The 13,772-nt window shown below is 43.7% G+C and overlaps 1 protein-coding gene across 1 annotated transcript in view; it reads right to left on the bottom strand.

Annotated features, from left to right (window-relative positions):
- The window catches only part of CDCP1 (CUB domain containing protein 1), a 44,619-nt gene that overhangs the window by 16,567 nt on the left and 14,280 nt on the right, over positions 1 to 13,772 (bottom strand). The window contains exons 3-4 of the mRNA XM_006877854.1: positions 13,045 to 13,407; positions 10,105 to 10,473 (exon numbers count right to left, since the gene is read on the bottom strand). Coding sequence (XP_006877916.1) covers positions 10,105 to 10,473; positions 13,045 to 13,407 — 732 coding nt within the window. The remainder of the gene's footprint in view (positions 1 to 10,104; positions 10,474 to 13,044; positions 13,408 to 13,772) is intronic.

Here is a 13,772-nt window from a genome sequence, read left to right as displayed (position 1 = left end):
TTTGTCTTGATTCTCCTAACTCTCCTTTTTTTGGGCTAGATGTTCTAATCTTTACCTTCCAGTTCTTTTGAACCTTTCCATTTTGCTTTCATAGTATTTAATCTGAGAATTCTTTATGGCTCTTGGAAAGCCCTTTATAAAAACTGCAACCTGCTCTCATTACATGGATCTTGACTTATTTATTTGAGGATATTAATATATATATGGGTCGGAACCGACTCGACAGCACTTAACAACAACAACAATGACAGTAGTTCTTGATTCTAGTTTCTTCTCCTGGCATAGTCTCGGTTTCTCCAAGTTACTTTTTTCTGTTCATTTGCTTTGATCTGTCTCATTAGGTGCCTTTCTCAGTTGTCTGGAGAGCTGCAGTCTGCAGTTATTAAAAGTGAAGTATTACAAAGCTATCTGGAAAGCTTGTGGGCTTCTCTGCAGAATGGCCTGACTGTTTTCTGGGGAATCTATATAATGTAAGTATCTTTGACTTTTCTTCTCTTGGACTGGTTGAGTCCCTCAGAGAAGAACACGACAGCCACCAAATGGAGGACACATATATACAGGATGAAGGATGAGGACTTACTGGTAGTACATCAGTTTTCTTTCATAGTTCCTCCACCCACAATATTTCAGGTCCAAAACCTGTCTCAGCTTCTCCAGTGAATAAACTTCTAGCTTCTGTTGGCTGGGGAAGGGCCACTGCCTGGCTGCTTTGTGTCAAAGAAAGAATCCAAGACTCTAGTGGCTTTTCTACTTTTACCCCACCTTTGTCCTTAGTTCTGGAGGTCTTTGCTGCTGCCAATACCAGAGGCTTTGTACAGTAAACTACATTTCTTCTAGACTTTTTCTACTGTTGACTTAGGACCCTGCATTTGACTGTGTAGACCATAACAAACTATGGAAAGATAAAATTGCGAAGAATAGAGTCCAGAACACTAAATTGTGCTCAAGAGGAACCTACACATAGATCAAGAGGCAGTAGGTTTGAATAGAACCTGGGGATACTGAATGGCTTAAAATCAGGAAAGGGAGGTGTCAGTGTTGAAGCCTTTCATCACACTATTCAGTCAGGAGGCGAAGCAAACAATCAGTGAAGCTGGATTACATGATAAGAACTTGACATCAGGATTCCAGGAAGACTCATTAACAACAGGTGATATGCAGATGACACAACTTTGCTTGCTGAAAAGGAAGAGGACTTGAAGCAATTCGTCATGAACATCAAAGCCTTCAATATGGATTACCCTCAACATAAAAAAAAAGTTAAAGTCTTCACACCTGGATCAATAAGCAACATCATGATACAAGGAAAAAAATCTGAAGTTGTCAAAGATTTCATTTTACTTGGCTCCACAATCAATGCCCATGACACAGAACTGGGCAGTGTTTTGTTCTATGACTTGGGGAACCAATGCAAGGGCACCTAACATGAGCAACAAAGATGAAAAGTGAGGCTGGCCACACCCTAGGAAAACTCTCCTTATAGAAAACCAGGGCCATGCCCTGAGTAAGGGCAAAAGGGCTGGCTTATCCCAACCTAATCCATTCTCATTAATACAGAAAACATAACTCAGTCCTCTTTGTTGTGGGGTGCCAGCAAGTCACTTGTGACTCATAGTGACCCTATAAACAACAGCTCAAAACACTGCCTGGTCTTATGTTGTTGTTAAGTGCCGTTGAGTCGGTTCCGACCCATAGCGACCCTGTACAGGGTTTCCGAGGGTGTAAATCTTTACGGGAGTAGAAAGCCTCATCTTTCTCCCGCGGAGCGGCTGGTAGTTTCGAACCGCTGACCTTAAGGTTCACAGCCCGATTCGTAACCACTACGCTACCAGAGCTCCTTATACCACCCTCAAAATTGTTGCTATGTCTGAGGTCACTGTTGTAGCCACTGTCACTGATTCTCACTGAGAGTCCTTCCTCTGTTAGTGTTAACCCTCTGCTTTAGCAATCATGATGTCCTTCATCATGACCAGTCCCTCCTGATGACACGTCCACAGCACATGAGACAAAGTCCCCCCATCCTTGCTTCTAAGGAGCATTCTGGCTGATTTGTTCATTGTTCTGGCCGTTCACAGTAGGTTCAATATTCCTCACCATTACCATGACGCAAATGCATCAATTCTTCATGGGTCTTCCTCAGTCACTGTGCAGCTTTTATAAGCATAATTAGAAGTTAGTGAAAATGCCATGGCTTGGATCAGGTGCACCTTGGTCTTCTAAGTGACATGCTTACTTTTTAAACATTTCAAAGAGGTCTTTTGCAGCAGATTTGCCCAACACAATAATATCTCATTTGATTTCTTGATTGCTGCTTCCATGAGCACCGATTGTGGATCCAGGTAAAATGAAATCCTTGACAACTTCAATATTGTTTTTTGTTTATCACGATATTGCTTATTGGTTAGTTATGGCACAACTTTTGATTTCTTTATGTTGATGTGTAATCCATGCTAAAGACTACACATAGTTTTTGATCTGCATCCACTTTAAATCCTCTTTTTGTTGTTGTTACGTGCCGTCAAGTCTGTTCAGATTCATAGCAACCCTGTCTAGGGTTTCCAAGGAGTAGCTGGTGGATTTGAACCACCAACCTCATGGTAAGTGGCCCAGCGCTTATCCTACAGCACCATACCAGGACTCCTAACTCCTCTTTACTAAAGCATAATAATGAAGATTTGTTAGAGGCAGATAGGATTTACAGCACATCACAGAATGGAGGAAAATCACCTAACACTGGGAATCATGGTCTAGCCAAACTGACATGTATTTTGGAGCGATGCATGACACTGGTCTTATGACACAACTTGAAAATAAGTGTGAAGGTTTCTACTCAGAAGTGGCACGTTCCTTTCTGCTTACATTACACTGACCAAAGCAATGAAACATGGTCTGCAGTTCACAGGGTAGCATGTTTAATGCTCCCTAAACAGTAGTGACTATTTCAAAACAAAAATACAATCTTGCATAGCAGGTGTAATTAATTATCAGTTTTCAAGGTGGTGGTGGTTACGTGCCGTGGAGTCGGTTCTGACTCATAGCGACCCTGTATAGGGTTTCCGAGGCTGTAGATCTTTACGGGAACAGAAAGCACCATCTTTCTCCCGTGGAACTGCTGGTAGTTACGAACTGCTGACCATATGACTTAGCAGCCCGACTCGTATCCACTATGCTACCAGAGCTCCTGACCAGTGTCCACAGTCAATTCCAATTCATGGTGACCCAATGTGTGTCAGAACACAGCTGAGCAGTGCTCTATAGGGCTTTCTTTTTTTTCGATTTTGCTTTTTAGTTTAGTTTTGTTGTTGTTGTTTTTTACTTTTTGTTGAGTTGGGTGAAGATTTACAGAGCCAAGAGCCATACTGGGAGGGTTCCACCAGTCTTTATGGCACCAGTAGGCTTGGTCTTTTTATAATTTTCAGTTTTGTTCCACATTTTCCTCTCACTCTATCCAGGGCCGTCTACTGTGATCCCTTTGAAGGCAGTTGGCAGTCGTAATTGTGGTGTCAGAGTAGTAGAGACTCATGTTTGTCCATAGGCCGACTTTTCAGCAGACTGCCAGGCATTTCTTCTAAGGCACCTTGGTGTGGACTCACAACTTTTCAGTTAGCAGCGAAGCTACCATTTGAAAGGTAGGGAAACTAAGGCAAGGAAATTCAAGTCCCTATCATTTGGATGACAATGCTTGTGCTCCTTCTGTGATGCAGTGCTTGCTTCATGGACCTCAGCTTTCTATTCTCCAACCGGGTGGCTGCACTGACTAGACAAGCAATTGTGGGGCTGAGTTTCAAGTGAGTCACTTAGGGTGACAAAACCACAAGGAAAGCTGCCATTTCACTTTCACTTTCAAGGTGACAGTCTGAGCCACCAAGCCCGATGAAGCTGTTTGTTGACGTGCTTTAGAGGTGCACTGAATTTGGTCAGTGTTGGTTTGTGTGGCAACACTTCCTCAAACACACACACAAAGGGCCTGTTTTATGCCCAACACTCTACTACCTTGTTGGGATGTAACAATAAGAGGTCCTTTCCCTGGAAAAGTTCACAGTTTGAATTTGTTGAGTTAATATGATTTTCAGAATCCCCATTTTCTAAAACACAAACTTGATGCTTAGAGAGGTTTAGTAACTTGTCCAAAGTCTCACAGCTAGCTAATGCATGGGACCCAAAGCAGTTCCCCTTTTTTTTTTCTCTCTCAGTATTAAAAACTAGTTGCCATCAAGTTGCTTGACGGCAACCCCATGCATCAGAGTAGAACTGTATTCCATACAGTTTCCAATGGCTGATTGTTTTGGAAGCCAACTGCCAGACGTTTCTTCTGAAGTGCTTCTGCGTGGGCTCAAGCTTCCATCCTGAGTGTATTAACTATTACCACCCCGGGAATCCTTAGCCATTTTAGTGAGCATGAAAGGGTAGTGTGATTTGATAGTTTGTTATTTCCTCTGAAATAGCAAGGATTGTTAGGTTGGCACAGGACCGGGCAGTGTTTCATTCTGGTGTGCATAAGGTCGCTAGGAGTCGGTTCTGACTTGATGGCACCTACCAACAACTATTAACCGAGAGTTACTATATAATATAATCAGGAGTCCTGTGATGAGGCACTCAGCAGTACAACTGGGACAGAGAGTGAACTTTGCTGAGAAAAAGAGTCTCGGTTCTGGAGTAGGTCAGTCCTTCCATCACTGGTTCTCTGCAATAGTACTCGTCATTACCACTTTCTCCTTGGCACACATGTTCCATTCACCAGTCATTGGATTTGCCTTTCTTCCACTCTGCTTTTGGTTGGATCTCAAAATAGTAACTCGAGGGCTAGATGCAATAAATTCCCACGCTGCCTAAGGAATACTGATCTATGTGACTTCCTCATGGACAGCAGGATGAACGTGTGCAGCCCTCACCTCTCACAGTGGGACGCAGAAAGGGTCAACATCACCATCAACATCCCTAAATCTATGGAAAGACAACACTGATTTTTACTCAGTATTGACTGTATGCGTTGATGTGTTGCCTTATGGAAACTGTGGGTGTAGTTATCATTTTATGCTGAGAAGGGGCAGTCACAGTGAAGTTCCCATTCATTGCCTGCAGTTTCTCAGCTGATAAAGAGGCAGATCTGTGATCTGGACACAGGTTTCCTGCCTTGGAATTAGACAGTATTCTCTTTACAATATGAAGAAGCCTATATGTGCTTGAGGTTTAAAAAGGTCCCCTTCCCTGGAAAAAAAACCAAACAAACAAATATGAAAAAAAACTTCATTTTTTGAGAGTTACTTTTACACTATTTCAAAACTACACTGGAAACTTTTGAAGAGACTAGGTTATGGACTGACATTTCATAAAGACCCCTCATCATTATTTATGGTATCTATAAACAAACGTCTTACTTTCCAGAGGAAATGGGCTTCATAGGACTAAGTCCAAAGCAAAAGTACCAATTTTGGAAGGGTAAATTAAATACTCAGAATGAGTTACTAAAATAAAGAAACTGAAATAAACAATCAACAACTAATTAAGGGCTCTAAGTGGCATCTGAAAATTCTAGGAGCCACACAAGGCAGCTGCTTCTACAGTCAGTATTTATCCAAAATTATTACCTGAGCATCCTGTGTGACATGCTGGAGACACACCAGAAACCAGGGGGTTTGAAGACACTGGAGCATCTAATATTCTCAAAGCAACTAAATGTATCTCCCAAAAGTTAGAGAAGGATGCATAACGCATTAGACTAGCAGCCTGCTCCCACTAAAGAATAAACAGACAAAATATTAATAACTCATATAATCATTATTGGACTCCTCGTGTGGTGGCACTGTAGGGTCAGCACAGGACTGTGAACGACAAGTTCAGAAGTTCAAACCCACCAGCTGGTCCCTGGAAACTCTATACAGGGTCGCTATGGGTTGGAAGCAACTCGATTTAAATCTTCTGGCAATTCCATTATAAAAAGCAAAAGAGGCTGTGTGAATCAAATGGGATCACTTACTCTCTTCTTGTGTGACTTTCAAACTCCAAGAAGACCAAAGTTGCTACTATTATTATTTTAACTTTTTATTGTGAATTGGAGACCACAATTAATTTGAGAACTCCAGGAAACAAAGTGTAATACTACCTGATATGAGGTGGTAATCTTATACTTTCACAAAAGAAAAGAAGAGAGTGCATTATAGAGCACTTAATAAACACAAGATGTGTTTGGCAGAGGCAAACATGGACCAAGCTCTTGGACATCACAGAGCTGCACACTGTGAAATGCATAAATCATCAGTGTAGCACACACGGTCACAGCTGGCTCTGTCAGCTCTTCATGGACAGCCCATACATTGTCCATCTTAAAACCTAGGATGCTTGAGGTCAAATCATGGAAAAATCTTTCCCGTGGGAATCCTCTGGGCTTAATTTGAACCCACTTGATATTTTTTAGTGAAGTAGAGAAAAGTTTAATTGTAGGGTTTTCTGTTTTGTTTTTAGATAGACAAGTAGTTTCAAGGTAACATCTGCCTGCTACCCACATTCAGAACTTACTAGTATTTTGACTTTGTAGCCTGGACCTACTGTAGTCAGGCTCTGCTGAGGGTCATGAGGGATCTGGTCTGGCTGGGTTCCTGGACCAAACCTGTTGCCTTTGAGTCAATTCCAACTCATGGGGAACCCATGTGTTTCAGGGAAGAACTGTGCTCCTGAGCACCTGCTTGACTGAAAACACATCACTAAGCCTTCTGAGGAATTGCTGGGTAAATTCAAACTGCCAACCTTTGGTTTACTGTGTTTTCTGCACTTAACATGCCCACTCACATAACGTGTATTGTTGTCATTAAGTGCCTTCGAGTCGGTTCCGAGCCATGATGACCCTATATAGGGTTTCTGAGGAGCGGCTGGTGAGCAGGAACCACTGACCTTGTGGTTCAAACCAACTTTGCAGTCCAGCACACACCAGGACCCATAATGTGTATGTTAAGTACCATGGAGTCGGTTCCTACTCATAGTGACCCTGCACAGGGTTTCTGAGGCTGCAAATCTTTATGGGAGCAGAAAGCCTCATCTTTCTCCCATGGAACAGCTGGTAGTTTTGAACTGCCGACCTTGAGGTTAGCAGCCAGATTCGTAACCACTGTGCTACCAGAGCTCCTTTTAGCACAAATAAACTAACATGTGAGAAGGATGTGTGGTTCACCCGCCCCCAACAAAACATACATGGTATTTGGGGAAAACTATGACAGTTGTTGTAGTTGTTAGGTGCCATCAAGTCGGTATTGACTTATCGTGACCCTCTGCACAACTGAACGAAACACTGCCTGGTCCTGGGCCAACCTCACAATTGTTGACATGCTTGAGTCCACTGATGCTGCCATTTCGCCAATCCATCTCACTGGGGCATCTTCCTCTTTTTCTCTGACCCTCTACCTTACCAAACATGATGTCCTTCTCCAGTGACTGGTCCCTCCTGACAATATGTCCGAAGTATGAGACACGAAGTTTGGCAGAGAAAAGACTGAAGTTGTCAAGGACTTCATTCTTCTTGGATCAACTATCCACACTCACAGAAGCAGCAGTCAAGAAATCAAATGAGGTACTGCATTAGGCAAATCTGCTGCACAAGACCTTTTGAAAGTGTTGAAGAGCAAAGATGTCAGCTTTAGACTAAGGTGTGCCTGACCCAAGCCATGGTATTTTCAATAACCTCATATGCATGTGAAAGCTGGACAGTGAATAAGGAAGACCATAGAAAGATCGATGCTTTTGAGTTATGGTGCTAAAACTATGACAGTAACCCACTGCAAACCATCTGTGCCCCAGGGACTTGACAGAAATGGTAGCTTTCTAAGGTTCAGCCCAACCTAACTTTATTCCCAAAGATGTTCCTCCTGGCCAAGTCCACTCATTTTTCTAGAAAAAGTGCAAACCATATTTTACATGAACGCTCTCAATAACACTAAGCTGCAGTTAATCATTCTTTAAATCAAAACTAAATCCCCCTCTGCAAAAAATACCCATTAAATCCACCTGCTTCTTGACACCAGTGTAATAGCGTGTTTAACAATCTGATTACAGGAAATCGAATCAGTTCACCAGAATCCCACCATCTTCTGAAACCTAAATCCACTCCATTTCCAAAGTCTTTCATGGCTGTTTTCCATACAACCTTAAAATCTAAGAGGTCTGTGGCCAAACTATGGTCACAGATTATGACAGCAGAATTACAAAACTCTCTCAGTGGGCATTTATATGTTGTTGTTGTGAAGTGCCATCAAGTCGGTTCCAACCCATAGTGATCCCTATATAGGGTTTCTGAGGAACAGCTGGTGAGCTTGCCGTTCAAACGGCTTTATAGTCTGATGCATTAACCCACAGTGCTGCACCAGGACTCTGGGGATTTATAGAGTACTGCCTTAAAAACTTACTCCTCCAGCATAGTTACGAGGAAGGGAAGAGGCCTTGGGTGAACACATGGGCAGGCGGGGCTGCAGTTTCCCAACAGGCGCTGAGGGGCATTCCCCAGGTAGCTTCTGTGGGGCAAACCCTTGGGTGGGTCCCACATTGTCACTTATAAATGTTTATCAGCCCTATGAAAATAAACAATAAGCCATTCCACACCTAATATTTCTGCCAGGCTCTGCCTACTTCCCAGAAGTTAATAATAATAAAAACAACAACAACCAAGAAATCAGCCCTCTGGGCATATCTCACCCTAAGCACACACCAGAAATGTCCTGGTCCAAGGCCATTTGTCACAAGTCACTCCTCACAGACTCCAATTCATAGATGAACCTCAGTCAGGTACAACCACTCTTAACTCATCCTGTGCCTTTTATCTCAAAATCCATATCATTCCCTTCCAAATCAGGGTGAGGCAAGGGTAGTTGCCAAGGTGAAAAATTTAAGGAGGCACCACTCTCAGGGGCTGATCTTGTACTTACAGGACCCAGAGAGTGAATATCTTCTTCCTTCCAAGTGAGGCACCTGAGAGTTAGTACCTCCGTGTACTTTGCACCCTGACTATCTAACTTCACCACGGTCCTGGCCCTGACGCCCCTTCTCTAGGCTCTTGGCACCTTAGTAACTGTTTGAGGAACAATGCTCAGCCTGATTCTCATCAACCTACTTGGAGTCCTGTATGATACAGACCACAGATTCTGGGTCTTGAGCTTGCTAAATTCCTGACAAGTTGTGTGATGTTAGGCTGGTTCCACATCCTCTCTGGACCTCTAATTTCTTCCCAGCAATTGAAGATCATTTCCACTCAACTTACAAGACTGTAAAGAGGATTATCTGAGATTGGGCAAGTGGCATGTTTAGCATGGTGCTTGGCATACATGCATGCCCATGACCAATGCCTATTCAGTCAATAGGAGACTCTTCGTTATCATTGCTAATGAAGCTGGTGACATCCTGATTTTCACTGTAGGGACAGATATGAGACCTAGGACATTGTTGTTGAGTGCTGTTGAATCGATTTTGACCCATAGCAACCCTGTATAGGGTTTCCAAGGAGCAGCTGATGAGTTTGAACCACCGACCCTACAGTTCAAATGCCTTTGCAGTCTGATGCATTAGCCCACAGCGCCACACCAGGACTCTAGGATATAATCTCCCAATATCTTGATTAAAAACAGCTTAGCATCCTGAACCAGGATGAGCAGCATCTCATTCCATTTTATCTGGGATGGCCATGAGTTGGTGCCAGCTCAATGCTGTTGTTGTTGGTAAGTGCCATCGAGTTGATCCCAACTCACAATGAACATGTATAGGGTTTTCGAAAAGCAGCTGGTGAATTTGAACTGCCCGCCTTTAGGTTTAAAACCAACCTTGTGGTCCAGTGCATTACCCCACAACGCCACACCAGGACTCCAACAGGAGCTAACGATAACAACTGTACCCTGAATGGGAGATCCTGCCTGTTCTTTATCATGTTGGAAAGAAACCTCCTGCCAGGCAGTAACCAATGGGCCCATCACACTGCTTAGCAACCCACCCCCTGAAACTCTGAGAGGGTGCAAAGTCCATGTTTTCCAGAAGCCACAATACAAAATAGGAAGGAAAGCTCCCGCTAAGCCGGTTAGCCAGAAGGAACGTGCTGAAGGCGGAGGGAAAGGAAAGTGGTGCGTTACTTACTGCTTTCATTTTGTGGGTGCTGGACCAAGACTTGGAACCTCAGCCGGAGGATCCCTGGATTCTGGGCATCTTGGTCACAGCCCTGCAGGGAGAGGTTGAAGTTCCCAGCCATGTTCCCAGGTTGGGGGTCCTCCAGCTTAAACACCTCAGGATTGGTGGTGGAGCCCGGGATGTAGTATTCAACCCGCTCCTCCTTCTTCACACAGTTGGAGACGTTGACAGTGAGGAAGGAGACGCTGGCCCGCAGGTGCGCGGGGATGACAAACTGCCATGTCATGAGCTCGTCTTCAGGGAAACCACCTGGGTAGTTGGCAGACATCAGGACTGCCGAGCCTTCACCGTTAAACACAGACTCAATGATGCACAGTCCTAATGGGAACAAAACAAACCAGAAAGAACAAAAGGCGATTAGACCTTGCCCTGGTCACTCATGGTTGAGAGGTGGGCGTGAGAAAAAAGATCATGGTGATTCTCATATCCTTTCCACAGAAGAATGGAATCTTTCTTCTTTAATGGATTTAAGTAAAATCATGGCATGGCATGTTTATATCCAAAACACAAGTTGGTAATGAGAATATATCTGTGGTGTATGAGTAACTGTTTAATAACCTCATTGAAATAAAACGAACCCTGCCCTGTAGCATCTCTCAACTTCAACACGCTGATTCCAAGTTACCCACATGGCATGAATGGATGTGGAGTAGGGGAGAGATGTATAGTAACACATCATTACATCTCTACCCCACAGATGGATCCTGGTGTGACAATGTGGGATAATGCACTGAACCGCAAGGTCGGTGGCTCAAATTCACCAGCCACTCCATGGAAACTCTATACGGGGTTGCTATGAGTCGGAACCGACTCGAAGGCCCTTAACAACAACAACCAGCCCACAGATATAGTAGATCGAAATAACCTTAAGAATCATGCTGTTAGAAGATCGGCAGACAGGGAAACGAGAGGACTGGAAACAGAACCACCAGGATGTGAACAGAACATTGACATATTATGAAAAGAGTACCTAATGTCACAATGAGTCGAAATTGTCAAATGGGAACCTAATCTTCTGTGTAAGCAGTTTCCACTGATCAAGAACGTAATAAAATAGTGTATAAAGAAAACAAACAAACAAAAAAAGCAGCATGTTGTTGTTGTTAGGTGTTGTCAAGTTGATTTTTGACTCATAGAGACCTCATGTGACAAGAGTAGAACAACCTCTTCGTGTTTCCTAGGCTCTAATCTTTAAGGAGTCCTGGTGCGGCACTGAGGGTTAATGCACTGGGCTGCAAGTTGGTTTGAACCACAAAGTTGGAAGTTCAAGCTCACCAGCTGCTCCTTGGAAGCCCTACACAGGGTTGCTATGAGTCAGAACCAACATGAAGGCATTTAACAACAACAACCATATTTAAGGAAGGAGATCTACAAGTCCTTTCTTCTGCGGAGCTGCTGCATGAGTTCCAATGGCAAACTCTTCAGTTAGCAGTAGGGCAGTGAATAAGGAAGACCTTAGAAGAATGAATGCATTTCAATTACGGTGTTGGCATAGAATGTTGGAAGTATCACAGACTACCAGAAGAGCAAACAAAAGTGTCTCGAAGGAAGTACAGCCAGAATGCTCCTTAGAAGTGACTATTGTGAGACTTCATCTCTTGCATTTTGGACACATTATCAGGAGGGACCAGACTCTGCAGGACATCATGCTTGGAAAAATGGAGGGTCAGCGAAAAAGAAGACTACCAATTACATGGACTGACACAGTGGCAACAACAATGGGCTCACACATAACAGCAATTGTGAGGATGGCGCAGGACCAAGCAGTGTTTAGCTCTGTTGTACGTAGGGGTCACTGTAAGTTGGAATGGACTCGATGGTGCCTAACAACAGTTAGCAGATAACTCAGTTAATCATCAGGACTCCTTTCACAAAGCAGAGATAGCAGAAAGATAACTAGGACATGAGGAGTTCTGAGTAGTTATCACCTCTGCTTTTAATATCATTTATTCAATAATTATTTTATTCTTAATAATGGCTCTAGTTAACATCAGCTCGAAAAATTCCTGAGCATCTAGAAATCATTTCTCATGACTGGGTGTGAGGGACTCTGAAGGTGTTGATGGACTCTGGCCCACCACTGATACAGATATAGAAAATGTGTAAGACACAGAACAGGAAAAAGGAATTAGAAATGGTGCACTCGAGGTGGGTCTGTAAAACCAGTTTCATTTTATTCTTTGCAAACAAAGCTCACATGCACTTAGAACAAAGAAAGAGTGGCAACCCCATGTGTAACAGAAGGGAATATGCACTAGGAATGAGTAAGCCACATCTCTTACTGATGTGATTGTTAAGGTATTCTGGTAGTGAAGGTTTTGTGTCAATTTGACAAAGGCAGGATTCTCAGTGGTTTGGCAGTTAAGATGTAGAAACCTCTATGATTAAATCTGCTATGAACAGCTAATCAGTTGAAGGTTTCCTCTGGGATGTGGTCTGCTTCCAGTATAATGAACACTTGGGCAAAGCTCTGGATCCTGCATCTGACTCGTCATCCAACCTCTGGTTCTTTGGACTTGAGCCAGTGGCCTGCTCCATTGCCTATTGATCCTGGGAGTTATTAGCACACTGCCATCTTACCTGCCTGTCATCTGACCTGCTGATCTTGAGGTCATTAACCCTGCAACTATATGAGTTAGGTGCCTTCAATCTGACATCTGATCCATGGAGTTGGAATGTGCCCACCTCTCCACTATGTAAGCCATTTCCCTGATACAAACCTCTTGTTATATGTACAGATATAAGCTTCATTGGTTCTGCTTCTTTAGAGCACCAGCCTAAGGCAAATATTTAAGTATTGCTGCCATGCTACCACTTTTGACCTAGAACAATGGAAGTGCTGTATGACTCAGCCCAATCCAACAGCAGGGAGGGAAACGGCATGCTCACGTTTTATAGATGACCGGTTTGCAATGCTGAAACCAGAGACATTTCTTTTGTCTGTCCATGGTAGATGTAAAGTCATTTTCACTCCCTCCTGCAGTTTGATCCGTGATACCGTGCCATTGCTGCAGAAGGTTCCAATCCTGACCACGGTGGCATCGATGTGGCCACTGATGGAGTAGGTGGCTCCATGCAGACAGTTCTCGCCTGGTCCGATCTGCCTCAGGTAGGGAGTGGAAAACTGCAGCTCTAGACTGATGTTCTTACGAGCTCTGACATCCCAGATGAAAGTTCTGTTGAGGGCAGGCAATGAGGATGTTGAGGGCTGGAGTGGAACCTCCCCAAAAGGACACGGGCCTGATATACAGTCTGAAACACAATCACAAAAGCAACTATGATCATAAATGCTAAAAGGTCATGGGCCCCATGTTTCCCCCTCAGCCCCCTGTTGTTAAGTGCCGCTGAGTTGGTTCTGACTCATAGCAACCCTGCATAGTGTTTCTGAGGTGCAGCTGGTAAGTTTGAACCACCAACTTTGCGGTTCAAACCAACTTATAGTCTAGTATTTATCTTACAGCACCACACCAGGACGTCTATAGGAGATACTTTACCTGTTATTGTTGTTGTTAAGTGCCGTCGAGTCGATTCTGGCCCATAGCGACCCTGTATAGGGTTTCCGAGGAGCAGCTGGTGAGCTTGTGCAGTTCACATGACTTTGCAGTCTGACACATTAA

The sequence above is a fragment of the Chrysochloris asiatica genome, unplaced genomic scaffold, assembly GCF_000296735.1.
Source record: "Chrysochloris asiatica unplaced genomic scaffold, ChrAsi1.0 scaffold00641, whole genome shotgun sequence".
Taxonomy (NCBI): domain Eukaryota; kingdom Metazoa; phylum Chordata; class Mammalia; order Afrosoricida; family Chrysochloridae; genus Chrysochloris; species Chrysochloris asiatica.
The sequence above is the reverse complement of the archived record's forward strand: the minus strand, read 5'-3'. Positions and strand labels throughout refer to the sequence as shown.